Source organism: Geotrypetes seraphini, chromosome 8, assembly GCF_902459505.1.
Source record: "Geotrypetes seraphini chromosome 8, aGeoSer1.1, whole genome shotgun sequence".
Lineage (NCBI taxonomy): Eukaryota > Metazoa > Chordata > Amphibia > Gymnophiona > Dermophiidae > Geotrypetes > Geotrypetes seraphini.
The window spans coordinates 160359101-160382615 of NC_047091.1; the positions used below are offsets into that span (position 1 = coordinate 160359101).

At 43.5% G+C, this 23515-nt stretch overlaps 1 protein-coding gene across 17 annotated transcripts in view; it reads right to left on the reverse strand.

The window, feature by feature from the left end:
• Positions 1-23515, reverse strand: part of ATXN2 (ataxin 2) — a 735162-nt gene that overhangs the window by 113004 nt on the left and 598643 nt on the right. For all 17 annotated transcript variants that reach the window (XM_033955181.1, XM_033955177.1, XM_033955169.1 and 14 more), the window contains one exon: positions 20577-20709. In XM_033955181.1, the coding sequence (XP_033811072.1) occupies positions 20577-20709 (133 nt within the window). Of the gene's footprint in view, positions 1-20576; positions 20710-23515 lie in introns of those variants that run through there.

Below are 23515 nucleotides of genomic sequence, written 5' to 3' on the forward strand. Positions count from 1 at the left end.
GTCATTTCTATTAATCAACTACAGCACACATGTCTGTAAGTTCTTTTCATGTGTACTTACTTTCTGAAATAAAGCAGCAAGCATGTGCAAGATCTACCCTAATTAAAAAGGTGCATTTTCAAAGTTTATATGATATATTCTCTGTTACACAGTTTAAATTCTGAATCTAGATAGAGAAAAGTTGAAACTGAGACATTCAATATATACAGTACATTTCCTATGTTATGAGTCAGAATTATATAGATAATTATGTGATAAAGATTTTTAAAAAGGGTTTGTGACGATGCAAGAAAATATTTTTACAAAGCAAATGAACTGAAATTTTCTTCAAAAGTTTTAAGAATTTTAAACAATTCCACATATGCAGAATACTACATAAGCAAGATATAATCACATATATTAAATTGAAAAAACCCCCAAAACACATGAAAGCAGAGAGGTGTCCATAGGTCTCCACAATTTTGTGATTTAACTAGCGTTTAATTCTGTAATATTGTGCAATCACTATTTAGAATACATGTATGAGCACCAATGAAACAATCTTCAATACTGGCCCATTTACTTGGGATAATATTCAGAGTACAATATAATATCAATATTCAATATATATCCCACCAAAGTTATAGAATTTCTTCAAGTAACACCAGGTTTATTATCGCTTAAGGCTCAGCTCTATAAATCCCCAGCTTTCATCGATAGGATTCTAATTCCCTACGCCTTCACTAGAATACTCCAGTCCAATAATATCTGCTAACCGTTCCTTCACTTAAAACTATTAATACATGAAGACAATACATTTTTTTGGTCGTCGCCCCCAATTATGACATTCCTTGCCTATCTATTTGAGAGAGGAAAGAAATAGATTTAAGAGTCAGTTGAAATGCTTTCTTTTTAAAGATGTTTTTGACTGCTAGACATTGTAAAATCCTGCTAAAGATCTAACTATCTTTTCTATTAAGAAAAAAAAAAATCTAAAACCCCTCCTTTTGTAGTTTTCCTTGAATGTTTCATCTGCTTTCGATTATTGTATTTCCATCCCTTATCCCGTACTGGTCTTGTTTGTCCTGTAAGTCATGTATATGCTATATGAATTTTTGTTTCTCTGTATACTGTCAAAAACTGTTTTTAGAATTGTGCATTGCCTTGAATATATGATTAGGCGATTAATCAAATTTTAAATAAACTTGAAACTTAAGAAAATGCTTTAAATGGATTCACTTCATAACATTCATATATTGCATTGAAACTCATCATTGATCAGTGTTGTTATATCATTTTAAATTAAATTCCCAAACATTTTCATTCTTTATAAGGTAAAAATGAAAAAGACTTATCTGTTCATTTGAAACTGTTGGCTAGGGACCATTTCATCTAACATGTTTCGCTGTTAAGGTTGTCCTCTAAAAAATGAACAATTACTATTATTCATCATTCAAAGCTTCCTGACTTCAATTCACCAATTCCTATTACTACCCATGTGTTCCAAACCATTACAACTTTATCGTGGTTTTACCTAATATTTCATCATCATTCCTTTTCAACCACTGAACTCTTGTTAAGATGGTGGCAGCATTTTTTCATTTCCCTATATTCATGTGCCGACATCACAGAGTTTAGATCCTCCTTCTTAAAGGAATAGCTTCAAAGGAGCATCATCCATTTAGTCTATCTCCATATTCAAACCCTTCAGTGCTACTGTACTAAGTATAAACATCCATTGTTATTCTTTGTAATTCAAAATCTTTTCAATATGACCACTCTCCCACCCTTCAATCACTTGATCAATAATTCTCCATTTAATCTCAGCTATTTGAAGATTCTTATCATGCCAATATTGAACAAATGAAAAGATTTTAAATACAAAGAACAATAATGGATATTTATACTTAGTACAGTAGCACCGTCAAAAATTACAAAGATTAGGGGACACTCAATGAAACTGCAGGGAAATACTTTTAAAACCAATAGAAGGAAATATTTTTTCACTCAGAGAATAGTTAAGCTCTGGAATGTGTTGCCAGAGGTTGTGGTAAAAAAACAGATAGCATAGCTGGTTTTAAGAAAGGTTTGGACAAATTCCTGGAGGAAAAGTCCATAGTCTGTTATTAAGACATGGGGAAAGCCTCTGCTTGCCCTGGATCGGTAAACTCTTTGGGTTTTGGCCAGGTACTACTGAACTGGATTGGCCACCATGAGAACAGGCTGCTGGGCTTGATGGACCATTGGTCTGACCCAGTAAGGCTATTCTTACGTTCTTATAATATGGAGATAGATTGGATGAAGCTCCTTTGAAGGTATTCCTTTAAGAGTGAGGGCCCAGATTTTGTGATGTCAGCACACAAATAAAAGGAAATGAAAAAATTGTCGCAGCCATCATAACACGAGTTCAGCAGTTGAAAAGGAGTGATGTGGAACACACAGGTAGCAAAAAGAATTGGTGAATTGAAGTTGGGAAGCTTTGAATCATGAAGAACGAAAGATTAGATTCTTACCTTTGCTAATTTTCTTTCTTGTAAATCCTCACTTTATTCCAGGACTAGTGGATCATTTCCCTCCTCCCGCCAGGGATCTGTAGGAAGCCTCAAAACTTTTGAAGCGTTTAACCCCTCCCCCTCACACCTTATCACTGAGCATGCTCCTGTGCACTCCAGTTAGTCTTAAAGCAGCCAGGAACATCTGTAGAGGATAAGAACAAGAGAGAAGAGAGCGAGAGAGAGGAATGGGGAACTCCGCAACAAGCAAATCAATTCTGTTCATATAAACAAATGCAACAACAATGCAAACGAATAACAGGTTATGAAACATTGAAAATCTGAACAACAAAACAGTGCTAAAAGGAGACACAGCCTGTACTGACATAGGGGGGCATCTGAACTAGGGACCCTCCCAGATGAAGAGCTAAACCCAGTTTGATGGTACTCTTATAAAGGCTGGTCATAAACCCAGCTTACCTGTACTTGTAAGGCAGATAATCAGCAAGTATAGGGTGGTTTCCCGGAATAAAGTGAAGATTTACAAGAAAGAAGATTAGTAAAGGTAAGAAACTAATCTTTCATTCTTGTACAATCCCACTTTATTCCAGGACCAGCGGGACGTAACATAGCAGTCCCGAAGAGTCAGGGTGGGACTGATGAGGAACCAATAACAAGATCTTGCTTGGCCACCACATCGATCCTGCAAAACTTGGTGAAAGTATGCAAATCTCATCCAGAGACACAGCAGACAACTCTGCCTAAGAGAAGAAACTCCTCTGGTTAAAGCAGCTAACACCCCTATCCAGCTGGCTGCTATGTAAGTCGCAGAAATGGCCATGTGAAGCCACTTGTAAATGGTAGCCTTAGAGGCTGGCCTACCTTTGCAGGCAGAATCCGCCAGACCAAACAGGTAGTCAGAAAGGCCTCCAGATACCGCAATAGAAGCCTGCGCACAGCTAAAGACCACAACACCCGGGGTCCTACTCCCTCGAACCAGATAAGACAAAAGCAGGAAGCCAAACTTCCTGATTCACATGGAAATCTGAAACCACTTTCGGAAGAAAAGAAGGGACAGTACATAGCATCACTGTGGAATTTGTGAAATACAGAAAGGGATCACTGCAGGAAAGAGTCTGAAGCCCCAAAACTCTCTGGGCTGAAATAATAGCCACAAGGAAGACCTGCCTTGATCAAGAGATCCAGCAGAGACGCCTGCTCCAGATGCTTATACGGGGGACGAGCCAGACAGCGAAGAACTACATTAAGGTTCCAGGTTGGAAAGGGAAGGTGCAAGGAAGACCTCAGACATAATGCACCCCACAGAAAATGACCCACATCCAAACTGTCAAGGAGCCCCTCAGGGAAGGAGGGCCTATACACAAAAGACCAGCAAGCTGAATCTGGAGTGAAGCTACTGTTAGACCCTTCTGCAGGTCATCCTGCAGAAATTCCAGGACATCGAGGAATCGCTGTCTCAGGGCGTACCAAGCCTGGGAACACCTCCAAGCCTCCGCATAGTCCACTACTGTGGACTTCCGTTTGCAGAGAAGCAACCCAGCAAACATCACTGATGAATAGCCCTGAACAGCCAAGGCTGCGCTCAAGAGCCATGCTATAAGACCAAAGTGGTCTGGATCCTGTATCGCAATCAGACCCTGTGTGAGGAGACAAGAATGACAAGGTAACTGGAGCCCCAGATCTTACTGGAGCCAAACTAAGGCGGCATACCAGATGCCTCTGCCAGTTGGGTGCCACCAGAATCACCGGACCCTCATGGTTCATTATCTACCTCAACAGATGCCCTATCATGGCCCAAAGATGGAAGGACATAAAGAAAACCCTTCCGGGGCCAGGGCTGAAACAGACCATCCAGGCCTGCCTCTCGACGACTACCGAAGAAACCATCAGCCTTTTTTGAAGGCCGCAGCCACTATGCGGTCGAATGTAGGGGATCCCCACTGATCCACTATGCCATCAAACGCTCTTTGAGAGCGACCATTCTACAGAGTCTGACGACAGAGAAAGTCTGCCTGAATGTTCTCCACTCCTGCCATGTGTGCGGCAGACAGCACCAAAAGATGCCTCTCTGCCCACCAAAGAGCAGCTGAGCCTCTCCGCTCAAAGGACTTTTCAAGCCCCCCTGACAACTGTAAGTCACACCAGTGGCATTGTCTGAGAATACACGGATGGCTCGAAGACGGAGACGAATAAGGGCAGCCGAATCGCCTGCAGCTCCAGGTGATTGATCAACTATGTGCGCTCTGATGGCGCCCACCGGCCCTGAACCGGGACAGTCAACACTGCTCCCCAACTTTTTAAACTCTCATCCGACAACAAGAACACCCAATCCAAGATCCAGAGCAGAAGGCCATTGGACAGTGAGAGGACGCAACTGCCATGCTAGACCATTGCACGCCACCGCTGACCAGGGAAGGGTGCATGTAACGAGTCCCACTGTGGATTCCAGCGTGAAAGCAGAGCTTCCTGCAGCAGACACTGATGGGCTCTGGCCCATGGGAAAACATCAATCGTTGTCATCATGGTCCCCAGAACCAGGAGGACTTGCTATCAGGAACAGAGAGGTCAGAAGGCCTCTGCCAACCTGTTGTAGCTTCTCCTGATGGGACACAGGTAGAAACACAGCGTTCTGACCCATGTGAAATTGAACTCCAAGTCCTGGGAGGGCTTGAGATGACTCTGCCTGAAACTGATCCCCCAGGCCAGATGTTGCATCAATTGCACCACCTGCTGGATAGCCAGATGCCTCTGGAATAGCTAGGGAGCTCTGGACAACTAGTCATTCAGAGATGGGCGAATCAGGACACACAGGGTGTGAGGATGGGCTGCTACCACCAGCATTACTTTGAAGATCTGGGGTGTTGTCGCCAATCCAAAGGGCAGTGCCGCAAACTGGAAATATTGCACCAGAACATGTCACCACAGATACTTCTGTTGGTCCAGGAAAAAGTGATCGAGGAAGATACGCCTCCGTCAGATCCAGGGAGGCTAGAAACTCCTGCGGCACCCACTGAAGCGATCACTGCATGCATTGCCTCCATGCGGAATCGAGAAACCTTCAGGGCTGCATTGATTGCCTTGAGGTTCAGAATTAGGCTCCAATCGTTCGATCCAGCCTTTGGATCCCAAATCCCAGATCCTACGACTTGCTATGGCACGGGGCAACTGCCGCAAGATCCCAAAATCTGTGGATTGTGGCCTGCACCCGAACCACCTTCTCAGGGCGGCCCACATGGGAATCCAAAAAAATACTCAGAGGTCAGAGAAACTCCAATTTGCAGCCATCTTTGAGAAACTCTAGAACCCTGCGGTCGGAGGTGATGGCCTCCCAGTCCACCAGAAAGTCCGACAACCGCCCCTCGGCGCACAGAGCAGACACCAGTCTGGTGTCAGAATTATGTCAGAGCGGAAGCTGCCAGCCGATTGCTGTGGACTGCTGACGCTGGGGCCCACTGAAGCGTGGTCTGGCAGACAAAGAGAATCGTTGACCTGTGGAAGGCCGGAATGCGGATGAAATTGTCAGAAGGGATGAAAATTAGAATGCCCAGAACTCCTAGCAGGGCAGGACCTGCTCCCAGGCAATGCCTTGGGTTTACTACTACTACTATTATTTCCATAGTATTACCAGACGCACGCAGCATTGTACAGAGTCACAAAGAGTAAGAAAACAGTCCCTGCTCGAAAGAGCTTACAATCTAAACAGGTAAGACAGACAAACAAGATGTCATGGATACAGTTAAGGGGAACAATTAATCAGCTGGCTGGGTTGGAGAGCAGAGAAGTAGGGTTAAGGATTGAAAGCTATATCAAAAAGGTAGGTTTTTACGATCCTGAACACTGGCCACAAGGGCATCCAGACCCTGGCCGAACAGGAGCTGACTCTTAAAGGACAACCAGCTCAACGCAGGCTTAGAAGACGAATCCCCAGACCATCACTGGATCCAGAGCATTCTGCAAGCCAAAACAGAATAGGCACCCAGCTTGGCAAAAACTTTCAAGATGTCGTACAAGGCATCAGCCATGCAATCCACTCCGGAAATGAGAAAATCCAAATCCTGAAGCATCAGTGTCAGGATCATGGCGTAGCTTGGAATGACACCCCGTGCCATGAAGGAGAAGGCTGTTGCCGCTTTAACAATAGCTACAGCCGAAGCAAAAAGACGTTTAAGGATGAAATCCACGCGTTGGTCCTGGACATCCTTCAAGACTACCCTCCATTGCTGGGGAGAGTTGTGTGCTTGGTGACCTGTGCCACCAAAGAATCCACCTTCGGGGAAATAAAGCGATTGTTAAAGCCATCCACCATGAGATAAAGCCCCGCCATGACTCAAGCACATTTCAAGGGACCCACTGGATTATCCCAGATCAGTAAGAATCCGTACGTTGTCAAGATTATCCGGAAAAGAGGTAGATTGTGGCCTCTGGACACTCATGAGGGAACATTAAGCAGTGACTGGCTATTTTGTCTGCAGCTTCAATTCCTGCGTACTATAGAGTCCTCTCTCAATTCACGGGATCCACACGGGTCCGGATTCTGGAGATCTGCCAGATTTGCCACATTCATGGCCGCCGCAGTGCTGCCCAGCGAAAGCAGAAGAATGGAAAGAATGCCTGGCGCAACTGCATGCACAGCCGGCATACTCCCTGGTATCTCCGCAGGGAGGCAAGAAGATAGACCTTGGTCTCTTGGAGCAGGGATCCCTGTGACCGGCACCAAGGCTGGTGGAAGGGAAACAGGCATAGACTTTTTAACCAAGTATGCCTGATAAAGAATATTCACAAATTCCGGTGGAAAACCCTCCTCAGCAGCGGAGGCCAACCTCTGCATGACAAATTTGAAATGCTTGGAAAATATATGAGGTTTATCACCGGAGCTGTGCTGGTGGTTCACCAAAACGCCACCAGCACACTCCCCAGGGATCCCTGACACCAATTTTGTGGGAGTCAGGGCATAAGGCGTTTGAAGATTCTCCCTGGAGGTCAAAGGCACATGTGGAACATGGCTGCACAACTGACAGCAATCCACCACAAATGAGGCATGAATGCATTCCATCCTGCCCTGGTGAGGTTATCTATATAGCTTTCTTTAAAAAATGAAGCTGGCAAGTATGAAAAATAACTTTAAAATCAAATCTGGAAAAATCCAAAATGGCCACTGAGGGCCTGTTTTGATTAAAAATAGCTCAGGAAAACTACAGAGAACCCTCAAAAAGAGATTTTAGGGGTGGGATGGGGGTGGGGGCATGCAGGAAAACCACCTAAAAACCCCTTTTTAAAGACCCTCCAAAATCTCTGATTCCAGCTGTTAGCTTGCTCTCACATAACTATGTGCTGACAGGAAACTGCAACATTTACACTCACTGTGATGACAGAAACTGCACGCAGAGCTGAACACAGCTTACAAGGAGATCCTTTGCCTCAGTGAATCGGAAATCTGGATTGCAAGTCTTCTGACTGCTCCACCAGCCTGAGCACCACTGCCAGAGACCTCTGACAGCTGTTGACATGTTGTACAAATGCCTGGTGGAGGAAGGTAGTCTGGCTCCAATCCTGGTCGCGTCTCAACAGAACCACTCAGCCTGCGCTACACCAAACTAGCAGACGAACCTGGGGTGAGCTAGCTCCTAAGGGAAAGGTCCTGGAGCCCTGATCTGATGTGCAGGTTGTCAAGGGAGCTTCTCCAACAGTCTGCAATCTCCTGTAGTCAAGGATGCCCCCGCAGGAAACTTCCATAGCACGAGGGTGAACATGACCAAACATTACTGTAAAATCACGAAAAGAAACATGAGCAGAAAAAGCAGTTAATTACCGTAACGGGTGTTATCCAGGGACAGCAGGCAGATATTCACACATGTGGGTGACATCATCCACTGAGCCCCGGAACAGACACTTTAAAAGTACATTGCCACTTTAAGAAATTTAGAAAGTTTGTGATAGCTCGCATCGTGCATGCACAATTACCTTCCCACCCGATGTAGGCGTGTGACTCCTCAGTTCAGCAAGCCAGCTAAGAAGCCAACCAGGGGAGGTGGGTGGGTTGTGAGAATATCTGCCTGCTGTCCCTAGATAACACCTATTATGGTAAGTAACTGTGATTTATCCCAGGACAAACAGGCAGCATATTCTCACTTGTGGGTGATCTGCAAGCTAACCAGAATGGGATGGTAGGAGTGTTGGCCTTTTAAGAAAATAAATTTTGTAGTACTGACTACCCAAAGTGCCTATCCTGTCTGGAAAAAGATTCCAGACAATAATGTGAGGTGAATGTATGAACCGAGGACCAGGTAGCAGCTTTGCAGATTTCATCAATAGGAGTAGAACGGAGGAAAGCTACTGAAGCTGCCAAAGCTCTAACTTTATTGGCTGTGACCCGACTCTCCAGTTTTAGGCCAGCCTGAGCATAACAGAATAATATGCAAGCAGCCAACCAGTTGGAAATCGTTCTCTTGGAAACAGGATGCCCCAACTTGTTAGAATCAAAGGAGACAAAAAGTTGAGGAGATACCCTATGCGACTTTATTCTGTTGAGAAAATAGGCCAAAGCCCGCTAACAATCCAGAGTGTGAAGTCGTTTCTCCTGGATGGGAATGAGGCTTAGTAAAAAAAACAAAAACAAAAAACAACCATTCAACACTGGGAGTACAATCAATTGATTGAGATGAAATTCAGAGACAACTTTTGGTAAGAACTTCGGACGGGTTTGAAGCACAACCTTCTCATGGTGGAACACTGTAAAAGGTGCTTCCTTCCACTAGCACTTGAAATTCACTTACTCCTCTAGCAGAACTGAGAGAGTTGAAAAAAAACAACTTTCCATGTAATGTGCTTGAGATGAGCCATAGACATTGGTTCAAATGGAGGCTTCATCAACTTAGCAAGAACCACATTGAGATCTCATACTACTGGAGGTGGTTTTAGAGATGGTTTAACATTGAAAAGTCCTTTCATGAATCTGGAAACCAAAGTGAAAGGCAGTGATAGCACTGAGATAGACTCTGATAGATGTAAATTTGAGACCAGAGTTAGATAAATGAAGAAAATAATCCAAACTAGTGAAACTGCGATGGATTTCGGATCATGATGATGTAGAAATACCAGGAAGAAAACCATGTCCACTTTGGTTGATAACATTGTTGATTGTCTGGTTTTCTGGAAGCTTCCAATATCAATCGAACAGTCTGAGAGATGCCAAACTGTCAGGTGCAGACTGCAGGTTGGGTTGCAGAAGCGATCCTTGACTCTGCGTAAGACATGGTGGAAAAATTGGCAGAGGTGCTGGCTCCTTGATACTGAGTTGAAGTAGAAGGGAGAACCAAGGCTGCCTAGACCACAGAGGAGTTATGAGTATCATGGTGGCTGATTCCTGCTTGGATTTGACAAGCGACTTTAGAATGAGAGGAATAGGTGGAAATGCAAAGAAAAACTTGTGTGTCCAATCCAGAAGAAAAACGCCCACCTTCAGACACTGAGGGGAGTAGAGTCTGGAATAGAAGTGAGGTAATTTGTTGTTGTGGGGAGACGCAAACATTTGAGGAGTTCCCCATTGAGAAAAAACAGGATGGAGAGCTGCAGAATTGAGCATCCACTCGTGAGAATGAAGAATTCTGCTGAGTTTGTCTGCCAATAAATTCTGATCTCCTTTAATGTAAACAATTTTGAGAAAGATGTTGCGAGCAATCACCCACAGCCAGATCTTCTGAGCCTCCTGACAGAGGCGAGAACCTGTGCCTCCTTGCTTGGTGATATAGTACATGGCTACTTGATTGTCCGTGTTAAGCAGGACATGGTTGATCACCAAATGCTGGAAAGCTTTGAGAGCATAATAAATTGCTCCGAGTTCCAGGAAATTGATGTAAAATTGTTGCTTTTTGGATGACCAATGACCTTGAGTTTGAAGGCCATCCAGATGAGTCCCCCCCAAGCATACGTTGACGCATCCGTGGTCAGAACTTTCTGATGAAGAGGTGTATAGAAGAGAAGACTTCTAGACAGGTCAGAAGAGTTGATCCACCACTGAAGGAACTATTGAACAGAGGAGATAACAAAAATGTGGTGCAAGAGAGGATCGATTGCTTGATACCATTGTGAAGCTAGAGCCCATTGAGGCGTCCTGAGACAAAGTCTCACAAAAAGAGTCATGTGGACTGTGGAGGCCATGTGGCTCAGAAAAACCATCATTCGCCTGGCCGAGGATGACTGGAGCCGGGCCCTTTAATAACAAAGCTAAAGTGTCCTGATGCTCTTGAGGAAGAAACGCCCTGTAGAGGCCATGTCCCAGAATAACCATAATACGTTTTGCTGAGAGCGATTAAAACTGAACACCCAGAGGACCAAGTTGGATAAGGGTGTCATGACACTGTTGAGGGAGACACGCCCTGTGTCGAGCAGAGCTCCTAGAAATGAAGATTTGGATAAGACTGAAGTTGTGATTTAGGAATGGTGATCTCAAACTCCAAATACTGAACAATATGGTGTGATATGATACGAAGAACACACCCTATGATCAAAGATCCTTGAAGAATCAAGTTTCTATAGGAGAGACTTGAAGGTCCCGAGACATCAAGGTTGCACTATTAGCACCAGGCCCCTAGTGAAAAACCTCAGGAAGGGATGCCCAGCCGAGAGGTCGAACCTTGTACTGATAGTGGTGAATGCCACTTGAAATCTGAGGAACTTCAACTAGGCCAGACATGTCAAACTTTGGCCTGCAGGCCAAATCTGGCCCGCAGTGTAATAAAATTTGGCCCACCAGACAATTACAAAATTTCACTTAAGTTGGCCCGCCGGCAGAGAGGTACAAGCACTGCATCAGCCAGAAACGAGTGACTTGCAGCCAATTGCAGCTAGGAGAGGAAGTACTACCACGCATGTGTGACAACCCGAGAGCCATAGAGTGGCAGCCGGAAGTGATCTCACTAGTGGAAGCCAGCTGAGCGCACCAAGCCTGTTGGCCTGATTCGACCAATAGGACCTCTTAATGTCATTTTCATGGGTACCTTAGAGCTGTTCATGCTAGATCTCCGCGGGAAGTGTGGTAGTTCTATATTTTTACAGTATATATGGAGGGATCAATGTACTTTCGGAAGATTAGGAACAATACTGTCAAGATTCTGTTTGTAGTACAACAAAAGACGCAAAAAAAGTTATTGGATTATCATAGAGTTAAATACACTTTTCTTTAAAAGGGTTTAGTTGTTTGGGTTTTAAAAAATCTGATTCGGATGTGATAAGTAAAAGAGAGAGGAAAAGTCTTTATTTATTTTGTTTACATCACAGAGCCGGCATGGGGTTGGAGAGGTTGTAACCCTATACCTCTACTAAGACTAAGGGGTCCTTTTATTAAGGTGTGCATTTAGCGCACGCTAAGTCGGTTAGCGTACCTTAATAAAAGGACCCCTAAGTATCTTAATAAAAAATTTGGCCCGCAACTTAGCCTATGTTTTAGATTTTGGCCCATTTATGTGATTGAGCTTGACACCCCTGAAAAGGGAAACAAAGGGTAATGGTGATGGTATCATGCAAATAAGAACTGAGGAATGTTCTATATGCAGGATGCACCATGAAATCAAAGAGAAAACCTCTAGCTGATCGAGCAAGTATAAGCTGGTGCTTCGATCAAAAATGAAAGAAAAAATTACATATGGAGTAAAAAGGGAAAAATGAGCCCCTGATATCCAATTAACAGAATAGGGAAAAAAACATCCTAAAAAGGATGTAGTGGCCTCTTCCTCCCCTACAGCATAGGAGAAAAAAAAGCTTTGAGGACAATGAATGCCTGTTGGAAGGTACTGGCTAACATTGATGGTACAGTGGAAGGCAAATTTGAAAAAACAAAACAAAAAAAAAAAACCCTGGTTGATCCTGCATTGTAGTAAAACCAAAAGAAGTATCTGAAGTGGCAGGAAAACTCTATACTCCTGTTAGTTCTCGCCATAGTATGCCAAAGGGTAACAAAGTAACAGGAAAAAAAAAGAGCCAGGCTAGAGCACACAGGAGCAAGCTCAGTGGTAAGGTATGAGGGGGTAAAAGCTTCAAATGTTTTGAGGCTTCATACAGATCCCTGGTGGGAGGAGGGAAATGACCCACTGGTCCCAGAATAAAGTGGGATTGTTCAAGAATAGTGATTGTTCATTTTTTAGAGGATATCCTTGAGACAGCCTTATGGTGAAACATGTCAGATGAATCAATACCTGGCTGACAGTTCCAAATGAGCAGATAAGTCTTTTTCTTTTTTACCTTATAAAAAATGGAAATTGATCAGAATTTAAAATTGATATAACGCTGATCAATGATGAGTTTCAATGCAATATTTGAATGGTATGAAGTGAATCCATTCCACGCATTTTCTGACAATTCAGAAAAAAAACTTGGTGTTACTTGAAGAAATAATTATAACTTTGGTGGGATATATAATGAATATTGATATTGTATTGCACCAATGAAACAATGACACACTTTCACTTAATGCCATCAAATATATACAAGAAGACAATGTATGCGATGGCAAAAGTTGTAAAAAGCCAGTGAAAATGTTTCAACTGGGAACAAAATATGACTGCTTTTTACCCATGGGAAATCAATACAAAAGGATTGTTGCTGTTGATCCCTTGCATCATCAGAACTTTAAAATCATTTTATGTACTGCTGTAGGAAGTCAGGATACAAATAAAGCTTGATGTATGGGAGCCATAGTCATCATGCAACAATTACTCACAATGTCTGAACTTATGAAGGTAGCCTCTGACTTAGGACTTATTACTGAGAATGGACTAAGTGAACTGAAAGGGGGTTTTAAGACAGGCAAAAAAGCCTATGTGGTTGGGTCTCCAAATGAGGTAGAAACCATGGATCATGCAGAAACTGCCCAACTTAAAATAACCCCTAACTATACAAAATATATTTTAATGTCAAGAAAAATGACATTCCTCAGTGTAAAGGTTTTAAAAATAATTTTAAATTTCTACAAACTCGTAAATCTTATGCACAGAACTGAGTAAGGAGAACAGATGGCTACTACTACTGAGGCTATCTCTGTCAACCTAAACACAGTGCCTAGGGTTTGCCAAGTTGCCTTCAGTAAGTAGATATACAGTGGACCACAAAAAGGAAAGGAGAAGAGTAGCAGACAGAAAATGCACTGACCTATAGCAAACATGATTTTAAAATAACTTGAATTAGTGTAAATAAATTCCTTAATATCAGAGATGACAAACCTTCATCTCTATAGGGCTTACATGGCAATAGCTTTTTTACCCATTATTTTATTCAGAAGAGCATATTTCTTTTTTAGTACACATGTGCTGATTAAAGAAATAGCTGTACATGCAATTGAGATATATTTATAGTAAAACATACATGCCTAATTTTTAAATATGCTTTATAGAAGGAAACTTGTTACCATACAGGTTAATACATGATAAGTTTTATGAACAAATTTTACTTGCACTGTAAGGGTAACTATGGCAAATTGTAACTAGTAAACTGTATATTATGTATATTAATATTAGACCCCTAGTATGTGTCAGGTTAGGATAAAAATTTGTATCGTAAACTTGTACTGAAATTATGCATGTTTAACCTGTAACCCGTTCTGAGCTCTTTTGGGGCAACAGGATAGAAAACGAATCCTATATAATAAAAGCTTACTGGCGCATGCGCTGTTAAAACAGCATGATCCCTGCCGCTGTGATGTGTGACCGTGGCCCTGTTCCATTTTAGAACCCGGCGGCAGGGAACATTCTGGCCACTCCCCTCCTCCCGCCCTCACTCACCAACTGCTGCTGCGAGGAAGCGCAGGCAAGCTCTCGAACACGGAGAGACACAGCACAGCCGGCGACTCCCCCCTCCCGCCCTCACTCACCGCCGAAACCAGCTACTTTTAAGCCTCCTCCTTCTCGACGGCTCACTCGCATTTAAATTCTGAGAAAAGCGCTAAAGCACTGCACCACGCTACCGCTGGCCTCGCCTTCTTCTGTCCACTGCGGCCCGCCCTCTCTACTTCTTGTTTCCGCTACGGTTGGCTGCAGTGGATAGAAGACGCCGAAGTCAGCGGTAGCGCGATGCAGCGCTTTTCTCTGAATTTAAACGCGGCGGCTGGAAGGGGGCGGCGGGAAATGCTGCTGCTGTACAGGGAAGGTCGGTTAATGCTGCTGCTGCACAGGGAAGTGTGTATGTGTGTGTGGGGGGGAAATGCTGCTTTTGTACAGGGAAGGCCGGGAAATGCTGCTATTGCACAGGGAAGTGTGTGTGTGTGTGGGGGGGGAAATGCTGCTTCTGCACAGGGAAGGCCGGGAAATGCTGTTGCTGCACAGGGAAGTGTGTGTGTGGGGGGGAAATGCTGCTTCTGCACAGGGAAGTGTGTGTGTGGGAGGGAAATGCTGCTGCTGCATAGGGAAGGGTGGGAGGGAAATGCTGATGCTGCTGCACAGGGAAGTGGAGGGGATGGAGAGGGAAAGGGGGCCTGGGAGCAATCTTGGTTTGCTTTGGGGGAGGGGAGACAGAAGGGGGGCCATGGAGTGACAGAAAGACAGGCAGGCAGCGCATTAGAACGAAAGACAGACACACAGAAAGACAGCGGGCAGGGAGAGAGACAGAAAGAAAGAAAGACAGACAGACAGGGTGCCAGAGAGAGAATCAGAAAGAAAGAAGGACAGACAGCGGGAGGGAGAAAGACAGAAAGAAAGGAAGAGAGAGACAGGGGCAGGGAGAGACACAGAAAGAAAGACAGACAGACAGACATATTCTAGCACCCGTTAAACACTAGTTAAATAAATAAATAAATGGTAGGCAAACCTATGACCCATGAGCCATATCAAGCCAATGGGAGATTTTGAACTGAAGTGATGATAGCATGTCATTTCTACCCACCATAGAATGCAAATGTCACCAACATACACCTTTCAGAGCCTCACTCCCATTTTCAGAACTCCAAGGGGGGGGATTGAACTATCACCTCCCAGGGGCCCCGTACAAACCTCAGTCCTTATATTTGGAATATCCCACCTCATACCTCCAAAAAAGATTTTAACATCTAGATCAGTGTTCAACTGCCGGCCTGGACTGGTGCCGGTCCACAGAAAATTTGTGCCAGTCCATGTAGGACCGGCAAGATCATGAGGAGCCTCCAACAGTGGCTTTCTCCCCTCCCAGCAGCTCTTGGTATTTGCCAGTGCAGCGATTCACTAAGGCAGCCTTGGGGCTTTTGCTGAATTGTGGCCGCTTCTGATGATGCAACTTCCTCTTTCCTCTGTGAATCGCTGTGCTGGCAAGTACGGAGAGCTGCTGGACAAGGGGAAAAAAGGGACAGTTGCTATTGAACCTGGAGGGAGGGAGAAGGAGAGATGCTGCTGGGAGGGGAGGAGGGAAAGGAGGCTGGGAAGCTGCTGGACAAGGGGAAAAAAGGGACAGCTACTATTGGACCTGGAGGGAGGGAGAAGGAGAGATGCTGCTGGGAGGGAAAGGAGGCTGGGAAGCTACTGGACAAGGGGAAAAAAGGGACCGCTCCTAAGGCAGCCTTGGGGCTTTTGCTGAATTGTGGCCGCTTCTGATGATGCAACTTCCTCTTTCCTCTGTGAATCGCTGTGCTGGCAAGTACGGAGAGCTGCTGGGAGGGGAGAAAGCCACTGTTGGAGGCTAGGAAGCTGCTGGACAAGGGGAAAAAGGGACAGTTACTATTGGACCTGGAGGGAGGGAGGAGAGATGTTGCTGGGAGGGGAGGAGGGAAAGAAGTCTGGGAAGCTGCTGAACAAGGGAAAATAAAGGGACAGATGCTACTGGACCTGGAGAGAGGGAGAAGGAGAGATGCTGCTGGGAGAGGAGGAGGAAAAGGAGGCTGGGAAGCTGCTGGACAAGGGGAAAAAAAGGACAGCTGCTATTGGATCTGGAGGGAGGGAGAAGGAGATATGCCAAATCCCAAATCAATTAAATATGGAGTTCCCCAAGGTGTCTTGCTATCCCCTCTCCTCTTCAATCCGTATATCAGGCCAGTCATCGACACTGCACACAAATACAACATTAATATTCACTCCTATGCTGATGACCTTCAACTATTGCTCCCCCTAGGTGACGATTGGCCAATCTAACTCACTAACCTCCTACACTGCCTCTCTGATATGAAAAACTAGATGACAGCCAATAAACTCCAGCTGAATGCTTCAAAGACTGAACTACTCTGTATCAGTTAAAAGAACACTACTTTCACCCCTCCGACACTATCCCGGGAATCCACCCCCTTAACAGCAAAAGACCAGGTACAAAGTCTTGGAATTATACTGGATGGCTACCTGTCCCTCTCCACCCACGTCTCACAGGTAGTTTCCACATCTTTTTACTACCTACGCCAACTGCAAAGAATCAAACCCTACCTCCCAGAAACAGACAGCCCAACTGCTATATGTCTATGTACTCTCTAGACTAGACTACTGCAACTCCCTATTCAATGGCATTGCTGCAAGAGATCTAAAATGCCTCCAAAAAGTCCAGAACTCAGCAATTCGACTCCTATACAACTTCAGCTACTATGACCCTATTACTCCAACGCTCTATGCAGCTCACTGGTTACCAGTCAAAAAGCAATGCATCTTCAAAGCCCCGGTCATGACACACAAGAGATTCTACCAAAAAACCCAGCCTACATAGCATCCAAGCTCCACAGTAGAACAGACTCAGCATTCCCGCAGGGAGATCCCTCCAAATGAGTACGGCGTACAAAAGATCCTACAGCCATTTCTTACCTCAGCTATGGAACCGACTACCCACACAGATCAGGTCGCTAGACTCACTAATGACCTTCGGCAGAGCAGTAAAGACCTTCCTCTTCCGCCAATTGGGCCATTAAAAACTGCCTCCTCAATATACTTCTCCTAGTACTCTTCGCTATGACCAGTCTGGTCTCTAGAATAAGTTCTGTTATTGTCTACTGTAACCTATTTGTGAATGTCTACTTGTGATTGTGAATGTCTACTTGTAATCCGTTCTGAGCCTCTGGGAGAATGGGATAAAAATCGAAATAAATAAGTAAATAAATGCTGCTGGGAGGTGAGGAGGGAAAGGAGTCTGGGAAGCTGCTGGACAAGGGAAAAAAAAAGGGACAGCTGCTACTGGACCTAGAGGGAGGGAGAAGGAGAGATGCTGCTGGGAGGGGAGGAGGTAAAGGAGTCTGGAAAGCTGTTGGACAAGGGGAAAAAAAGGGACAGCTGCTACTGCACCTGGAGGGAGATGCTGAGGAGAGGAGGGAAAGGGAAGGGAAGAGAGTCACTGTTGGACAGGAGGAGGAGGAGGAGGGAGAAGGAAAAAAAGGAAGGAAACAGCTGGCAGGGAGATTAGAGGAGGGGAAGGTTAGAGACAGGAATGAAAAAGTAGAGAGATTGATGATGGGAAGGTGGTCAGCAGAGAAATAAGGAGAGAGGGACAAAGATGCTAGATCTGGTGTAGGAGAGATAAAAATGGAGAGCAGTGAAGCTGGAATGAATCATGTAAAAAGGAGAGAGGGGGCACAGGCTGGATGGAAAGGGGAGAGGGGCATAGAAAGAAGACAGATACATATGGAAGAGGCAGATACTAGATTGAAGAGACAGAAAGGGCAGACGCTAGAAGGAAGCAAGTGAAAAGAAGATGAAAGCAGAAACCAGAGACAACAAAAGGTAGAAAAAAAATAATTTTATTTCTATTTTGTGATTAGAATATATCAGATTTGAACTATATATCCTGCTAGAGCTGGTATTAGACATAACTGGGGACTGCAAAGCCCAGGCAGTGCTTCTTTAGCTTCCAGCTGGCTTAGGGGTTTCTCTGACCAGGGGGCAGTTGCCCTAGTTGCATCCTCTAACACTATTCCTGTCATGTGTGACTGCAGTATTCTGTTAGCATGATATTTCTGTGTAGCATTCTGTAATAATTTAGCTTATTCAGTATTCTTGGCAGTAGAGGGGATATATGTGAAGGGAAGGGGAGACAGGGGTTTTGTTGATCCTTGCTCTGTATTATTTGAATTTATAAAATGACAATTGTATAGAATATTGTTTCTTTTTATACTTTAATAAAATGCATTCAATATAAAATCATAACTGAGGCTTGTGCGGATCGGATCAGATGGTTTGCGGGGAATGAGCTCGTGGAGATGGGACGGAAATGAGGTTTCTAAATTTCAGTCCTAGTAGTTTGCCGGTCCACAAAATAATTCTTTTATTTCTGCAGGTCCATAGGTGTAAAAAGGTTGAAGAACACTGATCTAGATCATAAGCACATGTCTAGATAGCAGTATAACAAATCACTATAAACTTGGAAATTTAGAAACTTGCACATGATTCTTTCTAGGGTTTAAACAATCAAAATATGATACCCAATTGTTTGATGTCAGTGCCTGAAAAAATTGACCTGTGTTCTCTATTTCATAGTCATTTTGGCCAAAGGATTCATGCTTCTAACTTGAGAGTTATGCTCCTAAACTGACCTCTTAAAATTTACTAAGGCTGAATGCCTAACTTTATACCAAACATCACCATTAATGAACTAAGTAAGCACACTTTATGCACTATGTCAAATGGGCACCAGTCTGAATATCAGCCAGTGCCCGGGGTTAACTTCCAGGTCAGCACACATAGCAAGATATCAGAAACTATCTACTGTCTTAGGCTGAAAATAACCCTCTAACCTCCTAAATTTAGGAGCATAAAAAGTATGTGGGAACAGGGACAGATTTAAAGTATGGGAAAAGAATTAGGAGCTTAGCTTTGATTTTCAGAACTAGGCTTGTAAATTAAGGTTCATAAATCTGGCATAACTTTTAAGATCATAAATTAAAATGTATTTTCACATGAAAAAACTTAGGGGGTGTTTTACTAAAGAGTAGCGCACATTATCTACAGCAAATCCGATAGTAATAAATGGGTCCTGGAGCAGATAGCATGAGTTAATCTTTAGTAAAAAGACCCCCTTAGACTCCTAAAACTGGGGCAAAAAAGGAGTTCAAATTTTTTTTTCTCTTTTTAGTATTGTCCGTGTGTTTTAATAGAATTCCATTAAGTTTACATAATGCCTCCAAGTACATTAAAACTGCTTGATGAAAAAGTTAAAATAGTGATTCTCATAATCATTATTAGTTTATTATTAAATTGAATAATCCACTTATGTTTCTGCAGTGGAGTCTCAAAGAGAAGTACAATTAATAAGACAGCATATATTCTAAATTAAAATTTCCTACAATTCTTATAAAAAGCAAGCACTGTAAGAAAAACGAATAAAATATTTACACCTTTTATATTTAAGCAGGCTCTTAAATCATGTTTATAGCAGTAATAGCCACTTCAATTTCCCCCAGCAGTTTCACTTGCATCAAGCTATTACTGTACCTTAAGTCAGAATCAGAAATCAACAAAATATTTATGCATCTCAGTATGTATGTATCAATGATCTGTGTATAGTTATGCAATATGACACATCCAAAGGAGGAGTTCAACTTCCAAAGCTCATGTGCCACAAAATTAGTGTTTGGTTCACAATAAGGTGCTGCAGTCTACAAAGAAATGTCACACTGCACTGGTAAAGTAATATCAAATAAATTATTAGGCTTCTCCTTCATGTATGTGCTATAATTTAAAGTGAAAGCCTTTTATTTTGAACCGTGTATGTCTTTATTAATGGGCCAATGGTATGTTTAAAATGTAAACAGATGCTTATTAGTATGAATTTTTTGATGGTAGTCCTACCTTTCACTGGCTCATATAAGATGTTAATACAGAGCTTCCAATATTACTTCTCTGAAAGGAACCCACATAGCCTTGAAAGTTCATGGACTACAAACTCATAAGAGTTCAATCAAAACATATTATGTACTACCTAAAAAGACTAGTTTTCTCCAGAACTAATACAGCTACTAGAATTATGCTCAGTGATTTACAGACCTTTGTTATTTATCTATTTGCATTAATTTATTGCTGCTATTGTACAGTCCTACAGAGATATTCAATTCAAATACACTCGAAAAGAACAGTGTACATACACAGAAGGTACACACACACAGTACACAAATCTGAATCCACATGCCCACTTTTATTTAAATTCTGCATGATGTAAAAAGTTTCCTACCATACATAGCATGCGTCTGTTCATGAGCACCATACTGTGTTGCTGAAGATGATACTAAACCAGGCTGTGTATGTGCTGGTGGTGCCATCATTCTAGCATTACCCTGTATTACAGGGCTATATACATGAGGATGCTGTGAAAATAAAGAGGGAGAAAGTCTATTTTTGAGCTAAAAAGTCACAAAAAAGCATTCTTTTGCATGAGAGAAATTTATGCAGTAGATACAGAATTACACAGCAATGTTTTAGAATGTTGCTTCAAACTGCCAAATATACCCCCCTCTTTTACTAACATATAGCAAGGGTTTTAGCGCCAGCAGTGTCAGTAACTGTTCTGATGCTCATAGGAATTCTATGAGTGTCGGAGCAGTTACCGCTGCTAAGACCCACACTATGCATTAGTAAAAGAGAGGGATATATTTTTCTTTCAACAAATAGAACACAGAACACTAGCACTTTTTAGCAGAAATGTGTGCATTAGAGTAAATAAAACAAATATAGTTTAAAGGAGAAATTAGATCTTACCTGCTAGTTCTCTTTCCTCGAGTCCCTCAGACCAGTAAAGACAAATTCAAAAAGGTGATAAATAAATCCTAATAAATAATGATTTAACCTCTCCTGATAGCAGATAGAGATTGAGAGCCACTGACTTGATGATGCCTGTGCAGTCTCTTTAATTACTCAATATTTTGATAAAGCCAAGAGGTGATAAAATTAACCCCACAGAAACAAAGAATAAACAACCACCAACAACTAATTATATCCTGCAGTCAATTCTACACTTCTGCAGCAGCCCATCACAGACACACAAAGAACGCCAGCCTAATTTCTCAAGGTCCAACATCTTGCTCCTAGACTCTAGGCAGGTTCTGTGCTAGTGTGGAGGAACTCAAGGAAAGAATATTAGCAGATAAAATTGAATTACTCCTTCCTCTTTGTTCCTCCAGATCAGTCCAAGTGTGTGGGAAGTTTCAAAGCCCTCAAGGAAGAGATCCAGATAAGACAGACTACTACTACTATTACTACTTATCACTTATATAGCGCTGAAAGGCATACACAGCGATGTACATGTTGACATTTATAGACGGTCCCTGTTCAGAAGAGCTTACAATCTAACTTGGACAGACAGACCTGATATATAGGGTTAGGAATGCAGAACCCAAGGTGAGAGGAGTTAGGAGTCAAAAACCCTCTCAAAGAGGTGGGCTTTTAACTGGGCATTGAACACTGCCAGAGACTGAGCCCACATTAGGGAATCGGGCAGCTTGTTCCAAGCATACGGTGCAGCAAGGTAGAAGGGACAGAGTATGGAGTTGGCAGAAGAGAAGGGCACAGATAGGAGGGACTTACCAGCTGAGCAGAGCTCACCCGGGGGGGGGGGGGGGGGGAGGGAGGGAGACATACAGGGAGATAAGCGAAGAGAGATAGTGAGGGGCAGCTGAGTGAGTGCATTTGTAGGTCAGTAAAAGGAGTTTGAATTGGGAAGCCAATGAATTGACTTTAGGAGAGGGGTAATGTGAGTATAGTGGCTTTCCTGGAACATGAGTCATGCAGTCGAATTATAGAGAGATTGGAGGGAAGCGAGATGGCTAAGTGGAAAGCTTGAGAGTAGCGAGTTGCAATAGACTAAGTGTGAGGTGATGAGGGCAGGGATAAATGCTGTGGTAGTGTTCTCAGAGAGGAAAGGGTGGATTTTGGTAATATTATAGAGGAAGAAGCGGCAGGTTTTAGCTGCTTCCAGACAAGCCTGTACATCCATTATGTATTAATAAACAAATGAATATGACGATGACCATGTGATTGTCTTACAAATTTCTTGTAGCAGAAGCAGCCCATATTCAGCCCACAAATATGCCTGACTTCTGGTAAACTGTGCTCTCAATACTGGTGTCATCTGGCCCATGACTCATGGGCCATAGTTTATCCACCATTAGTATAAAAAAAATAAAATTTGATCATAAAACTTAGCTTGGATTAACCAGTATTAATAATGTATACTGACTATGTTTTCTTTAATCCAGCAGGCCTCTGTTAGCTTAGATCAGTGTATCGCAAACTAGTATGCTTCGGCTCACAGAGGAGGAAGAGAAGCGCCGGCCAGCTGACTTGCCTCTAACTGTGTATCTCCCTGGACTCCTGCCTTCCGTGTCTTCTCCGCACCCCTGGAACAGCAGTGGCAGCTCAGTGTGCTTTTAACTTGGCCAGAGAGCTGCCACGAGGATTAATTTAGATGTGGTTTTCATCTTTCGAAAGAGGAAGTTGCATCATTGAAATGGGCTGGCCTAGCAAAGGCCTCGAGGCTGTTGATGAAAAACGCATCTAATTTAATCCTCACGGCAGCTCTCTGGCCAAGTTAAAAGTACACTGAGCTGCCACTAGACAGGAGAAGTACTGCTTGGCAGGGGAAGAGAGAAGGGGTACTTCTGGACATGGGGAGAGGAAGAGGTGCTGCTGGAACTTTCAGAAGGGGAGGGAAAGGAAAGATGCTACACAATGGAGGGGAGGGTGAGATGGTGGATGGGGAGAGAGCATATTAGCTGTGAGTGGGGTTGGGGTGAGGGAAGGAAGGAAAATTGTTACAGGAGAAATGAGAGAGGGAGAAATGGACATGGGTGGAGGAGAGGGAGAAATCATGAATGGGGAGAGAGCATGAGTTGGGGAGTGGGAAGGAAGTATGTCACTTGAGGGAAGAGGCAAGGAGAGAGAGAGAGAGAGAGAGAGAGAGAAAGTGTCGAGGAGGCAGAAAGGGTTGGACTCTTGGAGAAGGCAAGATGGATGGGGAGGACAGAAAGGAGGGAAGGAGAAATGTCACACTCAGGAGGAAGGGGGAGAGGGCAGAGAGTGAAAAGTTGGACTCAAAGAGGGAGAGAGAAAGAAATGTTGGTAGGGGAGGGAAGGAAGACCAGAGAAGCATGCAGGAGGAAGAGAAAAAAAAATGTT